Source organism: Apodemus sylvaticus, chromosome 4 (genome assembly GCF_947179515.1).
Source record: "Apodemus sylvaticus chromosome 4, mApoSyl1.1, whole genome shotgun sequence".
Taxonomy (NCBI): domain Eukaryota; kingdom Metazoa; phylum Chordata; class Mammalia; order Rodentia; family Muridae; genus Apodemus; species Apodemus sylvaticus.
Genome location: NC_067475.1, coordinates 143,599,432 through 143,626,619, shown reverse-complemented (window position 1 = coordinate 143,626,619; position 27,188 = coordinate 143,599,432). Strand labels below are relative to the sequence as shown.

The window sequence follows — 27,188 nt, the reverse complement described above, 5'->3', positions numbered from 1 at the left end:
CCAAGCCAGGCCCCACTCAGTACACACCACTTTCTTTCTGGAGCCTCATTGCCATCTATTAGATGAAGAGCAAAGCTGCCCTGCCAGAAACAGAAGCCACTAGAGAAGAGGCAGATCCCACAGGATCAGGCAAAATGGCCCCTCAGTGTGACGTCATGGAAGAACACAGACACGTTCAAAGGATGCTTGTGGATGCAAGCAGAACAGGAATAAATTGAAAGTAAAATTTTCTTCTATATGTAATATACACTCAGGTGCTTAAATAGTATAAAACACAGGTGCTAGGAAGTGTGGTATGAAAATAAGTTGTATGTACCTTCGTAAATATTAGGAAAAGCTAAAGATGCTACTTAGAAAGTCACGAGTTAAAGAGTGATGGACTCAGAAGTAATACACTTCATTGCAAGGTCTCAAATGGACATTTCTGCTATAAACAGACAAAGGAAAAATTCAAAGACAATAGCAATAACAAAACAAAGTAAACAAACAAAAAATATAACACCTGGATGAAAGTAGGACAATTTGACTTCTGGGGATTATAAGATTGAAAATTGCAAATTTAAATGCTGCTATATAATATGTTCAACTTAAAAAGCATGGCAGATTCTTCAAAAAATTAAAAATAGAAGGACCATATGATCCAGCAATTCCATATGCACATGTACATTCTGAGTACACGGAGCCACTATAGCACAGAGATAACTGCAGTCTTCTTCATCTCCTACCCACAATCAAGATGAAAACCAATCTAATTTTCCAGGAATGGATGACTAGATAAAGCAAAGGGAGTGAAAGAGGAAGGGCAGAGAGAGATGGACAGATACAGAGGGAAGAAAGGAAGGGAGGGAGGGAGAGACAGGGAGGGAGAGACAGAGGGAGGGAGAGAGGAAGGGAGGGAGACAGAGACAGGGACAGAAAGATTATGAAATTTTAAAGCCTTAATAAAGTAGGAATCCAAGTCCCCTATAGCACCTTAGATGAATACAGATGATGTGTACTTTGTAAGAAAAGCCAAGCCCTGAAAGACAAATATTCTAAGACTTCACTTATATGGCAGGGTTTTAGTAGTCAGTCTCCCAGAAGCAGCAAGAGGAATGTGGTTGCTAAGGGATGGGGGATGGAGAAAATTGCTATAAAATGACTGAAGCTTATACATTTTCAGTGATATTAGATGACCAAATTCCCTGCTAACAACTAACCAGATGGCTTCAGTTAATACTGCACTGTGCATTTGAGTTTTGGTGAGATAATGACACTGCAGTGATTTCTCTCTCTCTTATGCATATACAAAGTTAAGTAAAGAAGGTGATGGTTATTAATCTGTTCTACTGTGGTAGTCACTCTGCAATGCATGTAGATATCAGAACATCACACTACCGAAACCAGGTAGGCTGGCTCTTGCCTTTAGTCCCAGTATTCAAGAGGGCAGAACAGGAGATTTGTTACTAGTTGCAAGCCAAGCCAAGCTACATAGTGAGTTTCAAGATGTCCTAAACTAAAGAACAGGGCCACCCCCTGCACCCCCCAACACACGACTTTGAAAGCATGATGTTTATGTCAAACCAACCACTGAAGTTCACAGCAAATGAAAAGACAAGCCAATCAACTACAGGAGAGCAGAATAAAGCCAAAACATAGCAAAGACATATGTTTACCCACAAACAGCCTTATGAAGACATCTGCTTTCTGGTCAGTGATTCTGGAAAGATCCCAAGAGAAACCTACCTTTCCCTCTGTGTGAAGTGTGTTGACAGTTTTCAGAACGAAGACTGGAGTATGACTCATCCACACAATCCCAGGAAATTACTCATTATGATGATCATTTATAATGATCAATTTAAAAATCTCACCAAATAAAAGCTGCTACAAGTTTGTAAGCACTGAAAGCAACTCACAGGGCTGAAGAAATGGATCCATGTGTAAAAGCACTTGTCTCGTGTGTGTCAAAAGCTTAGTTGGGATACCCACAAACCCAGATATAGCAGAATCTATAACACCAAAGTTCCAGACATATTGGAGGCACATACAGGAAAATCCCAGAAAGATAAGGGCCACTAAGCCTGAGTCAAGTAGTGACAAACTAGAGACACTATCTCATAGAAACTGGAAGGCATATGCTAACACCAGGGCTTGTCCCTGATCTCTGTACACTTGGCATGTCTCTCATCATAACCCCTCCTGCACACTCACAAAAGTATTTTCAAGTGGTGAAATTATTTTCATGTATGACTAGCACTGAAATAGATGATTTGTGTGGCCTGCTTCAATATACATATGTAGAAGAAATAAATCTCATAGTGGCCTATACAACAAATGATTAAAAACAGAACAGACCATTTATAGGTACTTTTTAGGTACTTTTTCTTCTGGAATCATGAATATTAATTTTTGGCTGTGTTTTCTAAATTACAGCAATTCATTTGGGGGACATATTTTGATTTTCATCCTAGCATATATTGATAAAAATTAATTGATGGTAGCTTAGCCAGTAAAAAAGCCAATTTAGTTACAGGTTACTGTATTAGTACTAGATGACACAAGCCAATTGTAGGACTACAAAATATTATTGACTATCACTGATCTGCAGGTTATAAACAGAGATGGTGCTGCATACTTGAATGCATGATGAATTTGCAATAGAAATTCAGTTACCAAAGCCATTTCTCTGGTGGGAAGAAATATCCATCATGCTAAATTTCAAAGATATTTCTATCACTTTTGTATTATAGTAAAGCTCAAGGGCTAATAGTAAGTTTATTTTAATCTGGTCCTGAACTCTGCAAAGCAGCCAATATATAAAATAATAAACCAATTGATTTATATGGATAGACTCCCTGAGACTGATTTGATTACATTAAACATCTAACTTTTCTAGGCAGATTTTGGATCCAACTGAATGACTAGTCTTCAGTGATTGCGCTGCTTTGTCACTTCCTCCGCTTTGTCAGTAACTCTCAAATGAGCTAATCCAACCCTAGTTCACAACACGTTTCCAAGTTCAATGATTTGAAACTTGAAACACAGAAACTTTGCTGTCCTCACAAAAAAAGATAGGAAAGATGGTGCCTTCCTCAGCTGTGCATAAAAGTGAAGTGGTTGTATTGATTTACACTTTACGTCCCCCAAACTCATGGCACCCAGAGATTTGCTCTCACAATGCAGCTGAATAAACAAAATTCAATTTATTTTTAACCGATAATAGTAAATGTGGGTAGACAGAGGAACCCACATATTTGTATGGATATCAGAATATAACACACATCTGCTGAACTCTAGAAGCTCTGTGGAGAAAGCTTCCTAAAGTCATAGCAAATCATTCCTTTACCATATATCTCCTCTCCAGTTCCTCAGCTCCCATTTCCTAGGAAATGCAAGAGCAGCGCAGGAAACAGACAACAGGATATGGGATACTCTGCTCTCTTCTTGCTTCCTGCAGACTATGACTTAAGCATGCTAGAGTACACTCAGAAACAGTGGCTTAGCTCTTCACAGATCCTGGGAAGGGGCCAGCAGGCAGAGGCCAGAGTATCGCACAGGCTCCTTCCTATGTCTCTCTGACCTAGCTGGGAGGGTTCAGTGGACTGTATGGCAGTTGTGTGATGTTCAAGCTAAAGCGCCCTTCTTACAAGCTGTTTATAGACTGTCTGGAGCCCTCAGAACCAATATAGATGTAAAAAGAATGAATAAAATATAAAAGCTGGTTATAAACCACATCATCCTCCTATTTAAAAAGAAGCAATAAGGAGTCAGAAAGATGACTATGAGCTATAAATTAGTCTAGCAAATACTAACATTGATTCCTAATGCACTCTACATTTTATTAGGATAAAGTCCATTAATTAAAAGAGATTCTGCCAACCTCACCACATGCTGTAGCTGTCTTGCATTCCTGGTTTTAAAACCCTTCACAGTATGGCTAACTAGTTTAACTTTTTTTTCTCTGCCAGATGAGACAAAGAAATCCCAATATTATGCCATGTCTAATTTATTTAACTGAGTATTCAAAGTCTAGCTAGTATAAATTTTAAAAGGTCTCCTTAGCTCATCATAGAATATAAAAGCTGGCATCTGCAAAAGTTGCACTGGTTTTGAAAGGCAGAAAACAGGAACAGAAGCATGACAAGAAAACATTGAAGATGGCCGTTAAAATGTAGAAAGCAATGAAACAGGCTCATGCTACATTAAATCTATGCATGAACTGCAGACTTTAAAAACTATCCCTCTTTTGAATTCTTGGCAGTTCAGTGAACCTGGCAGAAAAAAAATCTGAGACAGACACTGACCTCATTAGTCACTGCAGTTCCTTTATTCCTCTTAGAACATGAAATGGAGAGATGTGGGAAGTACCCTGGAATTCACATGCCCTGAGCTACCCTTTGGCACAAATGACAATCAAGATCCAGAGAGGTAAAATGACTGGATCAAAGTCCCCCAGCAGCTGCCAACAGAGCCAGGTAGGGGAGCCTGAGAGCCACAGATCTTCCTGCACATAGTCTGTCCACAGGAGGCATAGCACCCTTTCCCTTAAGTGGACCATGTCTACATCAAGCATCAAGTTCCCCATGTGTACCAGTCATTTCTTGGAGTTAAAAATGCTCTTATTGTCAGTCCTTTGGTGATTTTTGGATGATCAATGGGACAAGAGAATACACCAGGCCAGCACATCCTAGGACATAGAGAACAGACTGAGAGGAACAAACACCAAGTGATTTTCTGCAGGGGTGAGGTAGACAAACAGGAAGCCATGTGTTAGTGCTTTCCAAAACAATTGAGGCTTCCTTCTTCATTCAGCTGTGATTCCCTGGGACTCGCACTCCCTGGGGTAGCAAATGCATTTAGAAGCTCTATTAACTCTTTCAGCATAATTAGTGCACTGAAGAAGTCAATTGTTCAACGATCTGGAAGGCAGTGAGCAGCTTCCCTAAGGCCTGCATCTGTTATCGGCAGGAAATATGGTAACTTGTCATGTTTACTAATTGGGTCAGTTAGTAACTTTTATCTCTTTCTTTTTTTTTCCAGAAGTAAAGCAATAAATAATTATTCTAGCTCAGCCATATTATGTAAATTGAAGGCATCTTTTCACCATTGATGTTTCCAGGCTATTTCTCAATAAATCTGCATGTGGGCAAATGCTGTAACCCACCCGTGAGACCATACTGTGCTAAATCAAACAATTATATTAACAGTCCTATGCCATCAACATGGTCACCTAATACATGTAAACTTAAATTCATCTTCCTACAACCTTGGAGTGATATCAAGCCTTTACCTGTCCCTTTACTGACTGAGAAATCTTTCTCTACTTCCAAAATGCCAGCAGCAAAGCCAACAACCTATTGTTCTATCTTTCTCAGCTGTTCCCACTAGCACTTTCGACAACACACTCTACCATTTTCCATGCTCTCTTATCCGCCATCTTTCTTCCACAAATATACAGATTTTTATTGTCTCAAGCAGTCTTCCAAGTCTCACTTCTGCACTTTTCCAGCAAGATGCACACTGCAATTGCTTTCAAACTCTTTGGGTCCATTCTACTTCCACACAAATAAACACCAGCGATGAAACCCGTTAAGTAACGGTAAAAACAGGCAGAGTTGTATAATTGGCTTTGCGCATGTTCCTCAATCTTCACTTGTCACTGAGAATTATGCTCACAGAGCTTAAGGCAGAGGGAAAGTAGAAAGTAGTCTTATGCAGCCTGTTCGTCTATCCTTAGGAAGTCTAGAGATTCTCAGCTCTGCAGCGACAGGAAAAGCAGCGATTGGTACAGAAGCTGCATCATCTATTCTTAACCTTCCCTAGTAAAAAGAAACAGGATTCCTTACCATCTCTTTTGCATTGTGTAGATTAATATTTTATTCAAATACACAATAAAATATAAGTACCTTTCTGAATACTATCACATTATATTTGCAAATTCATTTGCATGATCAATTTTGCTAAAAATTTTATAAAGCCTAGACTGGGAAGGGGAACAGGCACGAAGCATCCCTTTCCTCCTAGCCATTCAGGCTCCAACCGTTAGTAATGCTGCCCGTGCTCCTTGCTCATCATCCACCCATCTAGACAAACATTCTCCAGATCTGGTGCCCTTGGTAAGTTACCTCTCACCTGTCACACTTTCATTTTCCTTCTCTGTAACTTTACATGTAAACCACGGAATCATCAGGTCCTCTCTTTCCTGCAGTCCACACACTACCCTTCCCATTTCTTGCTATCTCCTACTTACAGACCACCCTTGCATATATTCTTTCACAAGAACCATCAGTTCATCCTAAGCTGCACTAATAGCTCCTGTTGAAATTCTACATGTTTGCCATTTGAGCACAATCTCTATTTCATCACAACTTCATGTTTCCCATTATCCTTTGAACTTCAGAGCCTATATTTACTAGACTGATGTCCTCCATCATCTCTGGTTTAAAGCCTACCTTCCTTTAAAGTTGATCCAAGTATTATTCATTTGAGAAGGGACCCTATTTATCCCTAAGCCTTTTAGCTCTGAAATTGTTATGAAGCTATGTAATGACTGTCTCTCATTAGTGACCTTCCCAGTTTTACAATATAGATATATGATTATTTTATGATGACTTATATTAGATCCTAAAGAATGGAAGGCAGCCTTTGCATGTGCTTCGATGCCACTTTTCTGATCAACCTGAATCTGTAGCTTAGCTCCCAGCAGGCAGCCTGCTAACACAGTCAATGCTTCCGAAAGATGCATGTTAAATTCAACCAATGTATTTTTTCTATGAGTTGCTTGTGTTCTGAAAAATTATTTTTGTCCTATTGAAAAATTATTAATAATAAAAATCTAAATAAATTGTTACACATGTCAATTCCTTTTAATAATTTATATTTTAACTTTTGGTCTTAGTTTCCTTCAAGCTTACCATGGTGGTTTGCTGACTATATATACCCTGCTCCTCCTTTTCAAACTTGTCTAAGCAAGAGTAGATTACAGTCATGGCTCCTTCTGTCTTCCTGTCAACCTCCTCTTCTGTTATGTTTCTGCATAATACAAGTTTCCCTTAGGACTCCATTTTTTGTACTGTTGCTAGAGGAAACATCCTAAGCTACACATTCATTCCTGCAAAGCCTTGACTGAAATCCTTCAGTGACTTTCTATCACATGAACATCACAGAAAGGTTGGATGTTGGCTAGACATACAAGGGCCCACCTTACCCCATCACTGATTATATGCTCTTCTTCATGGAGCAGAGGGCTCCCCTTTACCCCTAGTTACTGGTCTCTCAGAAGATGGACATCTTCTTCTTCCTTCAGAGCCCATTTCCAGCATGATTACTGTGACAATGTCTTTTCTCATCAGCTCCCATCCCAGGCACAGCTGGCACTCCTTCCCTGGGGCAGCATACAAGCACATATAAACTTTACTTACTTCCCCTCTCAGCACTGGAACATTTGTTACACTGAGTGGCTACGGGCAGTCAGTGAAGCTAGACTTCCTGGCTTTGAGCCCTGGCCACTTTGTTTTCCAGCTGTTGAGTTATCTGGGCTTTGCTCCTCTCCACCATAAGGAACAGCGCGAATCCTATCTCAAAGAATCCTTTGGAGAATGATGTAAGCTCATATACAGCCTGTAAAACAATGCCTAATATGTGGCTTGTGCGGTGCATGGAAGCAGTGGCCATTATGTTTGTCAAACTTGATTAATTCTCACATAAGGGCAGATGCCTCCGCTAGCTGTGTGTATCCAGTGTTTAGAAATAGACACTCAATAACTGTTCAAAAAATGAACAAATAGAATAAGAGTAAAATGAGAGAAAACCTTTTACTTTCCCTAACTTTAGTAGCATCAGTAGCATTTCTCTCTGCTGCATACCTGCGAGTTCTGATATACTCCTTCTAGATAAGGGAACAGGCACTTCTCTGTGCTTATAAGATGATAACATTAAAGCTTCCAGCCACACCAGCATAACCGCTTGTGTTTCTAGTCCTATGATTCACTTCTCATCTACCAGGAACAATGAGTGAAATGCCAGGAGTCAAAACAGGAAAAGTAACCCACTGCATAACTGCTAAGGCCAGTGCAAAATGAAAACAAAGAATCCCTTGTTAAAGTTAATATGAATTTCAAGACAATGGCCATGGGCTCTTAAGTTACTGTTCTGAACTTAGGAACTACATCGATTGCACAGATTCTTGACCCATGAAGCTAGCTGTATAGGGAATGTAACACCTCATTCTCTAACAGCTCTGCAATGTATTTCCAGACACACCTGTTGACCATTACATGGCGAAGTTTGTTTTGACTCCATATTGAGAACCCTGAGGTCAACAATGTCTGTACTATGCCCCTCAAGCCACGAGTGCCCAGGATTCATTTTTAAACATTAAAACCCACTGGCATATCAATTTTTCTCAGGGATCTAAGCTTAGCAGATCCTGAATCACCCATAGTCTCCAACCTCTGCCTAAAGTGCCCTACCTTACAATAGAGCCTTGGTGTCTATGTGCTTCTATTTCTTAAGTGAAATCTGACTTTTTGGGAAAACATCTACAAAGGAATGGTGAGTGGATCAATAAAAGACTTAGTGTGAATGAATGGCATCTACCACAAGCCTTCACATGAACTATAGCATGCTGTGTACAAAGTCCCTTCTCAGATAGCAAGATGGTTTTGCAGAAAAAGGCACTTTCCACCAAGATCAAGACCAGAATCTGGTGCTGGTGACACTCATACTAGAAGGATATAACCAACCCATTCTATGGTCCTCTGATATCTACAAGCTGGCCTTAGTATATGAACCATCACACACACACACACACACACACACACACACACACACACACGGTGCATGGGCATGTCACACACACTTGTATGCACACACTCATGCACATGCATGTGTACACACATAAACCTTCCTACACCCACACACGTGCACGCACAAACATGCCTGTAAGTGTGTGTACACATACACACATAAACACACCAGCACACATATACATGCTTAAACTCATGAATATGCACATCCTATGGACTGTTATGTGGCTATTACACCTTGTTCTCTAACAACTTCAAAATGTATTTCCAGACACACATGTAGGCCATTACATGATGAAGCCTGTATTTGCTCCATATTGAAAACCCTGATGTGAATGTGTACACATACATGCACATGCATGTGAACACAGAAACTCGCATACACACACATGCACGCACACACACACAAACACACACACATAATGAAAGAAAAGTCTCTTGATGCATTGAGCTGAACTCTTTGATCATCTAAAAGAGCAGGCAGCCCATGCATGGGTGACACCATACACTAAATGGCCTGGTAGAATGGCAGCCAGATCTGTCATAGTATTAGAAGGCAGGCAAAGGAGAAAGGAAAAACTAATAGTGACGAGGGTCTACTGGTCAGGTACTGAACATTGGAATTGGGCGAGAGGAATGAAAATTAAAATAGCAGGTCAGAAAAGAAAGTGAAGCGTCTAGCCCCATACAGGAAAACCAGTATGGCTGCACCTATTAAACAAATGTATTGTTGGCATCCTATATGGAAATATAAATTCAGAACAATGGCAATAGGCTGGCTCTCACATGCAAGGCAGAGAGCCAAGCGCCTCTGCTGTTGGCAGCCACTAGGCCCCAAGGGCCTCCACAGAGGAGGCCAGGTTCTATCTGTCAGATGCTGAGCCATTGAACACTGTTATTTCTTAGTTAAGGACCCTGGAGTTGGCTTGGAAATCTTCATTTAGGAAGCACTGTACCATAAACAAACATGGATTGCAAAGTAGAAAGCACCAAGATTCACTGTATCTGGAGAGGGATAATGGGGTGGGGGGAGGGTATGGCTCAAATAAATGGAGATGCTGGAAAATTCTAACAAAGTACATTGTTTTCAACACATACTTGATAAATCCCTACTGAGTGCTGGGTGTATGAGAGCGAGTGGGAGAAACACGGTCTTCTGAGGCAAACAATAAACGGAGTGAAATGTCACAAAGGCGATAAGCAAGGCGATAGAAAAGTAATGTGAACCAAGAGAACGAGGCTATGTTCCTGTAGTGATCCGCAGAAGCTGCTTTGACAAGGCAGAAAAGCTTGACAAGACTGAGGAAGGCACAAAAACAGCAACAAATTAGGAACTTCAGTGCAAAGGATGTGCAAAGGCCTTGAGGTAGAGGCTGGTTTGGCTTTGTCAGAAGAAAGAAAGATAAAAATGTATATAGAAGGGAAAATATATGGCAGGAGACTGAAAAGACACACAGGAATCAGTCTACCAGGCCTTAAAGACCTGGACTACGTGACTCTGTTATTTTTGTTTCTTTACATCCCACTCACTACTCACTCCTGGTAACACACGTGCCAACCCTCCCCTCATTCCCCCTTTTCTATTCTGAATGGGGGGGGGCTGGGATTTTGCCCCACCATGGCACATTGAGTCTCTGCAAAGCTAGGTGCTCTCTCCCACTGATAAGGCAGGTCAGCTAGAAGAACATATCGCACATCCAGGCAACAACTTTGGGAATAGCCCCTACTCCAGTTGGTCAGAACCCAGATGGAGATCAAGTGCACATCCTGCTACATATGTGTGGGAAAGACTAGGTCCGGCCCATGTATGTTCTTTGGTTGGCAGTTCAGTCTCTGAGAGCCCCAAGGATCAAGCTTAGTTGACTCTGTTGATCATCCTGTGGAGTTCCTATCCCTTTCCAGGCCTATATACTTGTGTCTCTGTTATTTTAAAAGCATCAAGGAATCCTCAAAAGAATTAAGGCAAAAAAAAAAACAAACCCATGATTGATTTTATAGATTAAATATATCTCTCACTGGAGTCTCTATGGAGGAGTCTGAAAGTACTACTGTTGTGTTTAAAATAACAAGGAAATTGTGTAAGGCTAAGTGTGTGTCAACAATTGAATAGATAATAAAAACTTGGTATGGATATACAATGGGAATTTATTCAGATATAACAAATAAAATGTTCAAGAAGTGAATGGAACTGGAAAATATTACATTAAATACGATCAACCAGGATCAGAAGGACAAAATTTATCATTCTTTTTATGTGTGGATCTTAGATTCTAATATAAATATATATATATATACATATATATTTATATATATACATATATAAATAAAAATTATGAATGTATGTAGAGACCAAGAAAGGAGAAAATGGCCCATGAGAGGGAGAAAAGAGAGGCTTAAATGGCCAATGGTGCAAGCATCATAGAGCCATGTGATCTGAGAGTGGAAGGGAAACACTGGAGATGGAAGTGTTTCCATGGAGATGTGAAGCAGAGATGGGGAGAAGGTCAAGCAAAACTGATACTACAAAGGTGCTATAAGGAAACCTGCTAATTAAAATTTTAATTTTAAAATACCTATTCATATTTAAGGATAGACAAATTATTTAAAAATAAATAAAAGTGTCGTTGTGGGTTTGTGATAGACTTTCAGGGAAGAAATGATGGAAGCTATAGTTAAGGTGAAGTAATAGAAAAGAATGGACAGACAATAGCAAGAGTGAGAGTCCTCACTCTCAAAGGTTCGAGTGTGCAAATACAGCCTGCATCCCCACCGAGAGGGGCCGCTCATGAAGTGAGGTTTGGCCATTGTAGACTTAAAGTGGGCAAACCCCTCTTCTGTTTTTTGTTTTCTTTTTATATTTGTTTTGGTTTTCTTGCAAGACTGTCCCCACCACTATCAACCATTCAGAACACAACCCTGGAAAACAGGAGCTATAAAAAAGTATATTTACTTGCTGTTCTATGGGCTGTTTATAGTAGTGTTTGCCATTCTCAGACATTACAAAGTTGTACCAAGTGTGGATCAGATCTGCACTTCAGAAAGGATAGATGGTCCTGCTGTAAACTGATCAAGAGAGAGCATTAAAAGGAAGAAATGTATCTAGAGAATAAATGGGAGGTAGTTCACTTACATGTAACCCATACACATACACAATGAAACAAACAGATGTATCTAGTAAATGTTCAAAATATTTTAATATGAAATCCATAACCTGATCACACAGAAACCTGCTAACCTTTTCACACATAGGGAGGACTGAGTTGTCAATCCTGTAGCATTCCTGTCTTGGGTGATTGTGTGTCAAAATCGTAGTGGTAATATCTTGTAAATATGAGGATCTGAGTTGGATTCCCAGAACTCAACCTACTGGGCAAGTTCCAGGTCAATGAGAGACATCCTAAATATAAGTGGATGGTATCTAATAAAGGGCACCTCTGGACTCGTCACACACATAAGCACACACGCGTACATGTCCATCAATGTGCACATACACACACATACATACACACAAATGGGTTACTTTCTTCATGAGCCTATGATGGCCTCTTACCTCCCTCCTCAGTCCTCTTACCTCTTTTGCTCTCTCTGTGCTTCTCTCCTGAGGTGGAGAACCCTCTTGTGAGTGGCTGTTGAAAGCTCTTTTAACTCAGTGTCTCAGTGTCTACCCATGGCCTCCCCACATGTGAAAAGGAACAGGAGAGCAACAGCTGTTCATTACTATCTGGAAGCCACAGCCTACAGTCAGTAAAACAGCAGCTGTAGCATCAGGAGCCAAAGCGCTCGGGGCTTTACAGAAATGGCTACAGGTATGGGAGAGGCTGTTCTAAAAATGGATGGATTTAATGTTTTAAACCTCTGCCTCCTGGCAGAGGAAGCAAGGCAGGCTCAGGCAGGCAGGGTTGATATAATTGCAGTTTTGTTTCTGCCTGATGTGTTTTAGTCTGGTGTGCATATTTTGTGTTCCATCCACATTTAAAGATTTAATTAAATGTTTTGTTATAGGGAACACAGCACCAAATATCAGCATCATTACTTTTTTTTTTAATTCTTCAGAAAAGCTGCTTTCCCCTCATGGTTATTTCCCCTTTGGTTATTTTAATACATACCAAGATGACTATACCTGGAAATACTGACACGGGAATCAACACCTTCTCTAAGGTCCTTACAATGCATGATGTGAGAGGACAAAGACACTCCCAGACCCCTTGGCAATAAACCAAAATTCTCTAATGACTTTCAAAATCTCCAATGAAGAGCAACCCATGACTTCAGTGCTTTAGTGGTCAGGGAGGAACCTTGGCCACTAAAGGGTCTGGCTAAGAGAGGAGAGGGGGGAAAAGGAAGGCAGAGAATCCAAGATCAGCATATATTCTCTGATGGCTGACAAAATCTCCAATACATCTTCCTACATATGCTATCCATGTTCATCTATTTGCTCTATTCTGAGTAGCCAGAATTGAAAACAGTGTGCCCATCAATTGATCAATGGTTGATGAAACTGTAATACACACAATGGAATATTATTCATCTTTAAGAAACGTGAAATCTGCTGGTAAATGGATGGAGCTATATGCAATCATTCTTAGTGAGGTAACTCAGACGAGAAAAAATAAATAGTGCCCGTTTTCTTTTATTGGTGGATGCTAAATTTACATTTTAGATATGTGCATCTCAATCCAAATAACTACAGAGGTCAGGTAGTTAGCAAGGAGCCCGAGAGGAAGAGGGGGATCTTTCAAAGAAGATGGGATAGAACACGGTGTTATAAAGAGGTAAAGGAGAGAGTGAAAAATCAGAGGACTAAATAGAGAAAGGGATGGGAGAGAAGCATAAAGCAGGGAAGATGAGGAGGGACAGTTAACACTAAATGCTTTCTGAAAAACTATTTGGCAACATCTTACTGTAGAAGCTTCTTAAAATATATATATAATGTATATATATATATTACATATATATATACAGGGAAGAAAGGAGAAATTGTCAATATCATCCAACTACATGCCCTGTTACCTGTAACAGCAACATGCCCCCGAGATATATTGGTAGAGAAGTATCACAAATATTATGCAAGTAACTGACCACTCACTCTCTTATTGAATTGAGGGTCCACTCCATGGGATGGAACCCATACCTAACATTGTTAAAGTTGCCAAGACCCTGAGAATAGATAAATCATAAAACTAGGAGAAAGCCTACTAGTATTACTCTGGAAAAGAAAAGTAGCAATGACTCCTGGTGGCACATCACTCTACCTGTAAATCAGATCATCACTGAATCCTCATCAGAAATGCTTCTCCCAGCAGTATGGCTTGATTAACACAGAAACCCACACATTAACAAAGTGCATACAGTAAGAAACTTTGGAGTGCTCAGTCCTAATATGGTGTCTTTATCAAATCCCTCTACCCAAGTCTCGTGGATCTAAGCAGCAGAGGCAGAAGAGCAGGTATAAGAGCTGGAAGTGACAGACGACTCCATGAAAACAACGGCATCCACACGCAAGAACACAAAGAGACAGTGACAGTCTGCACAAGACATGCACAACTTCCAAGTAGATGAAATACCAGCAATGAGAAGGGGAAGTGGACACAAAATCATCTCGCTTGCCAAGATCTTATTCCCAATATACTTACTGGAAAAGGAAAACCAATGTTTTCCAGTAGAAACAGTCTGGGCAGAATTGGCGGAAGGAAAGAATACAATCAAAATATATTGTATGGAAAAAATTAAATTCAAAAGTAAAATAAAAAATCTCCAATGAATGATAACCTAAGATCCCAGAAAATAGTATATAATGTCTCCTTTTTTCTTTTCCTCTTAAAATACTGTTTACTAAAGTAAAGGATGGCCAGAAATCTCTGCAAAATAAAAGCAAAATAAAAGCAAAATAAAAATCTCATCCCTATATTTTTGGATCCAGATAATGAACAGTATTACATTTAAAAAAATCAGAATCTAAATTTAGTTATTTTAGTTTTCATTGAATACAGTCAAATTTCTAAACAAATGACTTACAAACTTTTTAAGTCACAAAATCTACTTTAGTGTCTTACTAAAACAGAAGAAAAGATAGTGTGTCGTTGTAGAAAAGCATCTATTCACATTAAGGTTGCTTGCTGATATCTTGACACTTTCAAAGTATAGTTGAATGTGGATGTCTTTGGTGGTGGCAACTTGGGGCATATCAAGTAAGAAATGGCTGGCGCAGAGCTGTCCCAAGTGGAACAGTTCAGAAGACTCAGGTTCTACAGAGTTTGTATATTAAGGTGTCAGCCAATGCATGGTTTCTTCTCAAGGAAAGATTATACCTGCACCTGTGATCTGTAAACCTGACCTTCACCTTGCCAAGGCAGAAGGAGAGTCATGGAGGTACAGAGAGGAAAGCTCTAAGAGAGAGTTTATACCTTGCTTCTGGTGTGCCTTTTTGCAGACATCCCCCACAAAGATGCTGTGGGAGAACACTGTAAAAAAAGTATCCCTAAAGACTTGAGAAAGTAGGATGGGGACTCTTTCAAAAGAGAAGGAAGGCAAACCTGTCTTCAGTATTGTCCAGAGGGTAGGACACCTGACAACTCCTTTTTGACACATCTATTGAAGGAGTTCTGTCTAAAATGAAGGAAAGGCTTCTACTTTATTTCTAGGTTGAGGTGCAACCAATTATGGTCACTGTAAATTAATTTGAATTCTCCTTCTGAAAGCTGCGATGATTGTTGCAGTGACATACCTGCTGCTATTTCTCTTTATTGTTGTTTCAATCTGGTTCAAGGTTGTTTTTGTAACATTCTTCATGCTTAAATGAAAATGATTGCCTGTTGTTAGTTTTCACCAACACTATCAACCTGCTAGATGAGTTATCTAACATTAGAGTAATCAAAGAGCTAACTCTTTAAAATTACTTTAAAATAACTTTTATCAGTTGCTTAATTGTGATGAATGAAGCAGAATTCAAAATTATTATCACTACACTTTTACATTGTAGAATTTAAATTTTGTTAAAACTATGTTAGCACATAGGCAACTATCTGAGCAAAATATTTTCAATTCAAGAAATACAATGGAAAAACAGAAATATATTAACACACAAAGTCAAATAATTATTTAAAAGCATATGGAGTAGTACATGGTAATCAAGATAAAAAAAGATAGCTTAAAACAAGTTTAAAATTTTTCAGTTTTAATTTCCACAGAAGCCTTCTTTCCTATGCCCGAAGTCATGTGACTTTACAAGTCATTTAATATGGATCACATTTTGTGTTGCCTATATAATAGGCATAATGATTGTACAATTTTAAATCAATCCTGGGCAGCAGGTCATAAAAACATTATCCTGGATGTTTCCATAGAATTCAAGACATCTGGGTACAGCAATTAAGAAGGGTCAACATTAGGCCACCTGAGCAAGACTTGCATAATGATCAAACCAGCTGACTTTACAGCGTGGATGAGGGAAATTTCACAAGGCCATACTTCTAGATAAATGTTATAGACAATTACTTAATGCTAAGGGAGAGAGAATTAGTTTTCTCCAGAGGTGAGCCTCTCTATAAGGGGTGACATGGACGTGTGAACAACACTAAAAGGACTCAGTAAGTTATACAAGCATGCCTGCACATATACATACATGTGTATGTACACACATACATATAATTATGGGAGAGATGACAAATTCAAATGGAGTTTGAATGCTGGGGGCACAGGAGAATTTGAAATGGGGAGGAACAGGACTGGAAATGATGTAAATATATTACTCATATATGAAATATGCTAAAATATTAGAAACCAGAATGTAGGTCTTCTAGAACCTACAACTTCAGACCACAACTTTTGTGTGCCAGATTGTCAAAATGTGCAGATTAAATTCTTAACATAGGTACTTCCAAAAATAATCTCTCTGAAAACAGGGCAATGACAGATGTAATTTGTCAAGATGAGATCATGAGCTTCTTATCCAGTCCAGTGTGACCAATGCTATTATTAAGAAAGAACAATTTAAGCATAAGAGATGGATCAGCAGTTAAGAGGGCTTGCTGATCCTGCAGAAGAACCAGGCTCAGTTCTCAGCACACATAGCAGCACACAGTCATCTATAATTTTAGTTCTGGAGATCTCATGCTCTCTTCTGGCCTCTTTGGGCACCAGGGACAAATATGGCACACACATCAACAGGAAGGCAAATATTCAAAAAATAAAAACAGATATTCATAAAAAGAATGTGAACATAGACATAGTTACAGAGAAAACACTGTGAAGAGATATGGGGACAAGGACATCTGTGTTTCAAAGGGAGATCTCAAAAGATCTTGGAAGATACTAACTCTTCTGGCATACTAATCTTATACTTGTAATTTCCAAAACTATGAGACAAAAAAATAAATCCTTTTGTCAAGCCATGCAAGTGATGGCCCTCAGTGAGTTCAAGGAGACAAAGCAGCGCGGCGGTGGGTTATACAAGTATAACAGAATGTAAATGAGATGAAGCCATCTCAGACTCCGATGGATCCTAAACCTACTGTTCGGAAGCCCCAGATTAAAGTCATGTGGAAAGAGCTGACGTCAGCAGAGATAGAAATTGGACTGATGTTCTACATGGGACGGCATGCTGAAGACATGGATGCTGTCAGCCTCTAGAATAGCAAATAAGTAGGAATGTGCCTCTATGGCATCTGCTGGAAGCTACTTTACAGGCTTCAGTAGCTGCACTGGCCTCTCAAGACTTTGTCACAGCCAATTACTCTCTGAGACATGTTAATGAAGCCCTATTCATCGCTGCCGAATTTTTAGCTATTGCAGTGTTCTGAAGGATGAACAATAATTATTTTCAATTGTGTGTCAACTCTTAACCCAATAGATAGCTTCAAACTTATGGTCATACATATGGTCCTAAATAAAGTCAAAGTCAGAAAAAAAAGGACAGGAAAGGAAAGAAAAGAAAGGAAAAGAATAGAAAAGGAAGGAAAGGAAAGGAAAGAAGAGAAAAGAAAGGCATGAATGTGAGGAAGAGATCTGCAAAGATGAAAGTGGAAGGGCAGGGGTAGGGGGAGTTAAGAGAGTGTCAGTGTAGGCACACATGAAAAGAACTGTATATATGCATAAAATTGTAGAAAAACAAATTCAACACCCAAGAGTAAAAGGAAGGCAAGAATAAAAGGAGAGAGAAAGACATAGAAGAAAAGAATGAATGAATGAAAGAGAGAAAGGAAGGAAGGAAGGAAGAAAAGAGAAAGAAAGAAAGAAAGAAAGAAAGAAAGAAAGAAAGAAAGAAAGAAAGAAAGAAAGAAAGAAAGAAAGAAGGAAGGAAGGAAGGAAGGAAGGAAGGAAGGAAGGAAGGAAGGAAGGAAAGAAAGAAAGAAAGACAAAGCGAAAGAAAATTTATTTTGGGTTTTTTAATCGTCTTGAGTTTTGTGTCTCTTTGTTTTGATTTTCATTTTATCCTTTTACATTTATTTTTACTTTGCGATAAAGAGAAAGGAAGAACATGAACTTGGATAGGTTCAGAGGGATAGAAAATCTAGGTGAAGTTGAGGAGGGGAAAATATGAACAAAATATACATCATGAAAAAATTAAGTAATAAAAAGAAAGAAAAGAAACTGTGTTTCTCTTGTTTAGAGACCATCAGGAAGAAACAACAGGAGTAATGAACATAAGAAATGAGCATAAGGCCGGGCAGTGGTGGCACACACCTGTAATCCCAGCACTTGGGAGGAAGAGGCAGGCAGATTTCTGAGTTCGAGGCCAGCCTGGTCTACAGAGTGAGTTCCAGGACAGCCAGGGCTACACAGAGAAACCCTGTCTCAAAAAAGCAAAATCCAAAAAACCCCCAAAAAAAAAAAAGAAAGAAAGAAATGAACATAAGAAATCAACATAAGAAGATCACTGCAGAGAAAGCACTAAGCCTAACTGCAGGGGTCCAGAACAGATGTTGATGCAGTGTGTTTGTCGTAGGGGAGGCCTGCAGAACAGCCTGGAAATGTGGCACGTCAGGAATCACCCTGCTCAGTGGGAAGGGATGGTGAGCAGCATCTATATTGGATTTATTAGGACATAACTCTTTTTGTTGGTGATATATGTTTTAAAATTTTTGAATTTCAAGCCTAGTTTCTACAAAAAAAAAAAATTTCTACACTAAAAAAAGGACCAAAAATGGCCTTTAATCACATGCATCAGGAAGTCTGACATGCCTGTCAGTAAACAATGGATAACTGATGTTCTCTGAAGATGTCACATAAGAGTTTCAACTGCTGCCTTTCAGTTTCAGAAAGCTTATCCACTGCTAACTCGAATATGGAATCAAACTTATGTCTCAAGGTTGATTCTCATTAAACTTCTAACGGTGAATGGATCAGAGGTTGGGATTGATTATTTTTGACATAAGGTAGTTTATAGTAGCAAACTGACCACCAATATTATTCTCTGCTTGATGCATAATTCCCAAAGCAAAGGACTGTTACTGTTGTCATTGGTCTGCTTCTGTTGCTTTGAGTCCCATCATTCTGAAGAAATCACTTCAAAGGAAACATGGCTAGTTGGCTGTGAAAACACGATAAATCTCTGGCCAAGATATTTGGCCTCCTCTGTTTTCCATTGGGATAAAAAATGGTGCAGCATTGTAGTAATATTGAAAATATAACTAAGGTCAAAAGTCTACACCACAGGACCATCTTGCTAATGCTCTCTCTGCCTTTCCCATGCCATCACAGTTGATTAGAATGGAGAACAGCCAGAAGAGCATCAGTCTCACCACCACTGTCACCCATGCACTCACATCATGTCTGTCACCATGTTAAGTGACAAATGCACATTCTCTTTAGTGCGACCTTCCCAATGATGGCGCTAAATGCCCCTTTCACTGATTCATTGATACTATTCCAGAAATTCTACAATCTTCCCTGTACATGTACATTATTTATCTACTACATCCAAGTAATCCTTTATTTCATCAATCTTAATCTAGTTACAAAACTAACTCTGTTTTCCAAACTCCTGAAAGCAACCATGTACCTCAAGCCATCATGACCTCGTCCATTCTCTTAGTTTGGTGCTCCCTGTAAGACAGCATCACTAGACAGAGACTCATTTGTGGAGCTGACGTGCATATATTATGTGGATTTTCTTACACTACTTAGCTTAGTCAGCAACAACAACAGAATCTTGAATTTCTTTTTTCCCATGGTCTATGTCTTCAATGCTTCCCCTTTGTCGAAAGATGCTTCTTTCTCATCAGCCTCTGGTGCTGTGAATAGGTACTAAACACTTCAGGAGATGGGGTGTGGTAGAAGGAGGGGCCTACTCATGAAGAAATACTGGCATTCTTTCTGAGCCACCTGAGGTGTGGAAGTTTTCTTTCTCACACTCCTCAATAATGTATCACTTTATCACAACCCAGAAGCAGTGGGGTCAAGCACCCAGGGATCAAAACCATGGGCCAAAATAAAACTTTCCCTAAAAGTGAATATGTGATCATTTGTTATAGGAATGGAAAGGTGACAAACACATCTCTCAGCCAGCATGTATTTTTGTCTGTCTTCTTTATGTTGGAATATTTTTGTAAATTAGACCTTGGAGTCTTTGTTTCTCTATTTTTATTGGTGCTTTTTTTAACCTTGCTTAATATACTAATTCTAAAAATCTCAGTATATATCCCTTTTCTAAGCACGGTCCATGCCGTTGGTTCAGAACAATGGTTCCTTGATTTTTACCTGTGAACGAGTAATGATCATCCCTAATTTATGATGGCTAAAACCAAACAGCATCTTCCTACTATGCCAAGCCCCAAACAATTCTATATTCTTTCCTTTCCATCTTAGTTAATGGAATATAGAATACTCTATGGTGAAAGATCAAGATTTGATCACAACCTATAACACATTTGCCAACAAATATTGTCAGCCCACAAAGAAACAACAATTTCCATTGTTTTCCTCCTGTCCTGAGTAGGTTACCCTCAAGTGTTGGTGCACTGCAAGTTTCTTTTGTTCCCTCTACATCTCTATATTCTCTTACCACACTCTCTCATTGTGTCAACTATCCTGTCTTTTAAAATTAAGTACAAACTTTTTGCATCTCAATGTTTTTCTCCATTAACCCTCTCTTATGTGTGCACTCTGAACTCTAGGAACTATGCAAGACAGAACCCTAGCTTTAGATCAAATAGAGATAATCTTGAGCATCCTTTAAAAAATGCCTTCATCCTACATCCACAGAGCATCGCCTCATTACTCTGTTTCTTCTATCCCCTCTTAACACCTAATAAATTAAAGTAAAAATTTTCATTAGCTGAGTCCAAGTAAGACATTGTTTTCCTGTCGACTAATGTTGTCTTTGAACTTAGGACAATAATTCCTACACAGCCAGCCATCAATACATATTTGTTAAATGAATGAAGAATTTAGAAATATGAATCTAGAAGGAATATGACTCTGGAATATAATTCTTAATATCATCTTGAAAAATCAACAGTGATAGAAGTCAATTCAGCCCCTGTGCTAAACAACCAACCAACAAACCCTAAAATTGCTAGAAATGTCCTTGGTTGTACTGAAGATGACTTCAAGTAAACACCACAAGCACAGAAGTCAAATATTTTTAAAATCAGAGGCATGCTTAAGCTGTAAGGCATTACAGCAGAGTCATCTATAAAGATGTCCATGTAATGGAAAAAAGCAGAAATAAAGAGGATATACAAATATCACAACTAGGAAAAAATAAAAATCTGTATTCATCTCCAGAGAGCTATGGAAATAACAGTGAGCTTCCAGAAGAATTCAAGGCTGCACAGCTACAGACACGGGAGCCAATCAATTTGTTTGTAGACTCTAGTCTCCTGTTCCTTCTTTATGTGTTTACTGCCTGATATTTGACCACCTCACTGTTTGTTAGCAAATCTCACAAGACAAAACCCTAGAAACACAGGGAAACTAAAGTGAGTTAAATCTACCTCTGAATATCTTTCTAGGGGAATATACTGGGGTGTTAGCCTTGGCAGTAAAAAACCTACATAGGATTGAATAATATTAAAGTCTGAGAGAGCAAACAAAACTCAAAGAATTAAATAGATGAAAGAGTATTACTGAATGAGAGGGAGATTGATGGGATTGAGAGAGAACTGGAGAAGGGAAATGAGAGAGAAGAGAATATGTCGTGGTACAAGTGTAAAAAGGGTAAAAGAACAACAGTAACAAAAACTGTAGTAAAAAGCAGCAACAGTAAAAGCAACAAAAACGTTGTCAGAATGGACTGTGGGAATGAATGCTTTTGCAAATACATTGTTTATACTAGCTTGATCAAATTTAATTGATATAAGGCCTGAATTTGTGAAAAATATTGTGAGTAGATAGAATTTAATTTTTCAAATATGTTTGAATATGCAAGAAAGAAAAAAAATATAAGAGAGAAGGAGGGGACAGGGAAGGGATTTGAAAGCAGATGGCCAGCTCTGGAGATCAAGATTGACTAGAGTTATTGGCTAATGAGGTCAGGAGATTCCTCTGTCTTACCAGGAAGGATTACAGACATATGACATCATGCCTGGCTTTTCTATGGTGCTTGGAGTCTGAATCCAGATCTGTGTGCTGGTATTACTTTACTGCCTAAGCCATGCTTCCTTCATGGAGTGATTTAACATAACCTAACTCTATCTAATAAGTGCTATGGCCAAGAACTAGGGTATAATTTTCTCATAACGTTGTTGCAATGATTAAGTGGCTAAACCATGAAAACCCCTGATCCTCTCCACATACACAACTCCAGCTTCTATGTCACTAATGTGTCCAAGTGTTCTGCAGCAGCATCTGATTTTAATAATTCATTTGTCTTTTCAATTTTTAAATTGACATAACTCTGATGGCAATGTCTAGACTATCTAGAAAGCAATTAACATATAGTTAAAACTATCATGGGACATATAAAAAAAACACATTGAAATGTGCAACAGAGACTTGTTTTAAAACAAAAGGCAGCCCTTTGATGTTATTCTTTAAATGTGTTTTCTAACTTCAAATGCAGAGGAGAGTGTTGCAAAAGGTATTTTAAAAATATAACGTGACATCTCCTGGAGGGAGAAATTTCTCTTCCTTTTGTACAGATCAAAGAAAAGAAAATGCGTTGTTCTTTGCAAAGTCATTTGAAGAAGTCTCCCTGAGAAGAGAATGCTTTGTCTGCTTCATTTATTACTAACTCACTTGATTACTACATCTTTGTAATTGGCAATTAAGAAATAGTTCTGAGTGAATATAAGATGCCCAGACTATAGTGGGATTGGCACAGGATCCAGGCCCATCTGCCTCTACAAGTGATGATATACATTTAAAAGAGAAGAGGTAAATAATGACAAGACAAAAACTAGCATTTGGACCAAATATAACACAACGATTACCCAGTTTCTCAACCATTGCTGAGGACCCTCTACACCACTGCTCAAGAAAGAACTCAGTCTGGGTTGGGAGGGGGGAAAAAGAGAACTCATAGTCCACATGTAGAGTATATTTCATGCATTCATAAATAGTTCAGAAATTACTAATAATTTCTTAAAATGATTATGTTTTCTTCTCTTTCACCCTTATCATTTATTCTGTAGTTTCTTGGGGCAGGGTACATAAAACACTAGCTAGTCTCCAGTGTATTGTCTAGCCACAGCTACATTTGAAACCTATATCCTCCTGCTCTGCCTCTACCTCCCAAGGGCCAGATGCCAGGTGCTTCTCAGTATGTGTAGTTTTATACGTTTCTTAAATTGACTAAAATAAAGGCTTTCATTGTAGAAACTAAATATCAAACTAAAAGTTGAGGGAATCTTCTTTACTTCATTAAGAGTCAAATATAAATGTTAGTTTGTATTTTATAACATACTAGTTGTATACACTTAGATTATTATTTATTCAGACTTAGGCTAATAAATCAACTAAAAAGGAGCAGGTCTTTTTTAATTATAAGATATGCTAAGTTACTAACAAAAGAATTGTTAAATAGTGCTTAATTAGCACTACATAATAGCCGCACACAGTCAGTGGGCATCTGTAGACTTTGTCCCAATCTAATTATAAATTAGCTCAAAGGTTGCCAAAGTAAACAGGCCAGCCTATACAACTCTTCCGCCAACTCTCTGATAAGCATGTACAACCAACCCACACAAAGGAACAGAGAAAAGGAATTTACTACTAAGTCTTTTTGTATCCATCAAGTCCTGTGAGAAGAAAGGTGATTTTCTTGCTTACTATCTTACCTTTCTGAGCCCTTATCTTTCTTTTCTTAATCACACTTCTTTTTATGCATTATACTCTATTTATGCATTCTTCCACAGTATCTTTATTTATGACTTTGTGAATCAACAGCCTTGTGATAGGAGGCGAAAGTCACTTAGCTAATTACACATGCTAGATCATCTGCATAATAATAACCTCTGCAGCATTAAACATTAGTTGAAGGCATGTGAACCACTGCTGCTATTCTCATTTGAAAACCAAGAGAAGACTTTTCTTTAGTCATATAAAAAGACTCTGTTTCCTCCATGTATCTTCTTAAGCATACTATGCATTTGACCTAAACTATGGCCTCAAGTTTGTAAAACTAAAGGCCAAACTCTATGTCAACCAAGCAACTTAAAGCAAATACTTCTGATGGAAGGTTGATAATTTTGTTAACCTAAATGTCTTCCCTGTAATGCAATCCCATAAAACAGAATCATTTAGACACTCCCTTCCCCGCAAAGATACCATAATGAGGTCTGACCCATGCATAGAGAGATGGAATATACAACACTGGAATATTAATATGACTTCTGTAGGAAGATTGAAATTTCTATCAAGTTATGAATAAGGTCAAAATAACACTTAGAAGATTTACTGCCATAGAAAATCATACACTCCTATGAGTGATTTACTGACTGTTATATAAAAAGGGAGTGTGGACATGCTGCATTTCAATGCGAGCTTGCAGCTGTCAGTGTCTACATTTGCTCAATCTGGCTAGAGGATGATTTGAAGGTTGATTTAATTGTAGCTTCTGAATCACGTTCTTCCCCATGTTTTAAATTGTTTAACATAAATATATAAATGTTAAAGACATTTGAAGACTGTAAATATTTCACATAAAGAACAAAATATCTGATTTTCTTCTAGAAGAGTAACTAAAAATAAAAACGACTCTTGGGAGGAAAAAAAATTCACCATTACCTAGTAATAGTAACCGCCCTGTAGCCGTAGCCAATTTACCCTTATGGTTGGAAAGTCCATAGGTATGGCAGAGGATCTAAGAATACGCCAACATAAAACAAAGGTTTTTACTGAACAGACTATTTTGAAGAAGGTCGCATATCTGTACACGTTCAGGAAGAGTACTGGGACCAAGAGTGGACCTGTAAAGGCAATCTTGTTTGGATTCCTTAGGCAGCGTAAGAGTGAGGTATCTTTTTCTTTATGAGCAGAGTCTCAGCAAAAGTCACATTCATGGGGCCACCACCCATAGGAGAACACAGGGGCCAGCAAGGAGCTTTCCCAGTACAGACTGCTCAGCTGGAGCTGGCTCTTCTGACCCATCATTCACCTAACACTCACTCCCCAGCATCAGTAAAGCATCCTTTGGGAGAGTATCGCTCTTCCTCTGGAAACTTATACATCGTTTTCATTTTCACTTTCATACATACCTCCTTTTCTACATATTTTCTTGCCGGGTTTTCTGGCACATTCCTTGGATATTCTTTTTACTGAAAAATGAATAGAAGACTAGAAAATAACATGGCGCTCTAGCACAGACCGCCGGAACATGCAACACCACTATCTAACTTAGTACACTCCTGCTTCTACTGAGTGCCAAAGAGCCCCAAGTCGTTGAGCCTGCACATGCAATGAAGAAAACGTTGATGCATCTTCTCAGGAGTCATTTGGTAGAAAATGGAAATTAGGGGCCCATTTCTACCTAAATATACGTGCTGTGGAAGAAAGAAAATGAGTAGACACAGTGAAAAAATAAGAACAGATACACTGACAGACACAAACAAAAAGGAGCAGCATGCAAGCATGTAAAATATGTCTACATGCCAACAGGAAAAGCCATGCACACTACCAGTATTGTGAATTAATATTGTTAGAACTTAGAATAGAAAATAAATACACATATCTCCCTGTGTTCCTGCAATGAACTCACCATCTTCAGTTGGGACATAGATGTTTAAGTATAGACAGTCTTCACTCTGGTCTTGCACATATGATGAAACCACATCCAAGTTATTAGTGAACCACACAGGAAGCATAACTTCAGGCAATCTGCCATCAATGATATTCTGGGGACACACAGGTGCAAACTGAGTGGCATTCCGGATGTCAGACCAGGGAGATGGTGGTTCTGGAGGCTGAAAACGATGTTCGCCTGTTGGTGGAGCGGCATATGGAACGCCAAGAAACTGAATGACAGGCCCCAAAATTTCATTATTGAGTTCTTTCTTAACTCCCCTTATCTTGCCAAAGTTAGTAGTAACCAATGGGTCTACATCATCCAATTTTTGAGAGAGGACATGGAAAGTTTGTAGCAAACATCCCAACAAGAAGAGAGTCAATGGGGCACCGGATCCCCTGTGGACCACACAGGCCATCACGGCTCTCCAAACGTAATTTGGCCACATGCATCTGGGAAGTGCCATGGTCCCACATTAGTTGTATCTGGTACAGCGAGCAAATATATTTGTATCCACTGCAAAAGGATGAAATGATGGTAGAATGCAACTCCAGTTTCTCAAATAGGAACGTGTGAAGGAATGCTCAAAGCACTCTTCATGCAGTAAGTCACTCGCATTGATTTCACACAGATGGATGCCACATCTTCAATCATCACTGTTCATCCGGACATCTCCTATTGACCATTCTGTTTCCCATAGTAGCAATGTGGTGAGAGTGGCCATTGATGTAGATTTCCTTCGTATAAATCAAATCCAGTTAGCTGTGGGTCTATATCCTAGAGAGAACAAAATTAAAATAGATCGTCAGTAAGAACAAGTGAACAGACAGACTGATAACTAGATGCTTTACAAAGGATAGAAACGCATTAAGAGTGGCGAGAGTCGGTAAGTTGAACACCATCAAGAGAAAGCCATGGCAGGATGTAAACTCCAGGGAGAATAGCTACTATTAGGTTACTGAGCAGCCCCCCAGCTGACTCTGCATATACTGATGGAGAAAAAGGCTATCTCAAATACACAAGTATTGAAGCGTTGTATGCTACAGTCTTTTCAGCCCTGTAGGTTATATGTGAAACTTTCTTCTTTATTGATAATTTAATAATTTCAAATAACTAGAGAACCGATTGACAAACCTACTCAGAATCAGGATCCCATAAGCAGATCCCACAGACCCCTATTTTGAAAAGTGTCAGTATGTGAATGGAAGATCAAGTTAGAATGATTGTATGTTCTGAAT

General features: G+C 38.9%; 1 protein-coding gene across 4 annotated transcripts in view; it reads right to left on the bottom strand.

Annotated features, from left to right (window-relative positions):
- Nlgn1 (neuroligin 1) overlaps positions 1 to 26,416 on the bottom strand; it is a 699,685-nt gene extending 673,269 nt beyond the window's left edge. For 3 of the 4 annotated variants that reach the window (XM_052178789.1, XM_052178791.1, XM_052178792.1), the window contains exon 1: positions 25,924 to 26,416. In XM_052178789.1, the coding sequence (XP_052034749.1) occupies positions 25,924 to 26,416 (493 nt within the window). Of the gene's footprint in view, positions 1 to 25,423; positions 25,484 to 25,923 lie in introns of all 4 variants that reach the window. The other variant, XM_052178790.1, reaches the window with a different exon arrangement.
- Between the last annotated feature and the right edge of the window lie 772 nt (positions 26,417 to 27,188).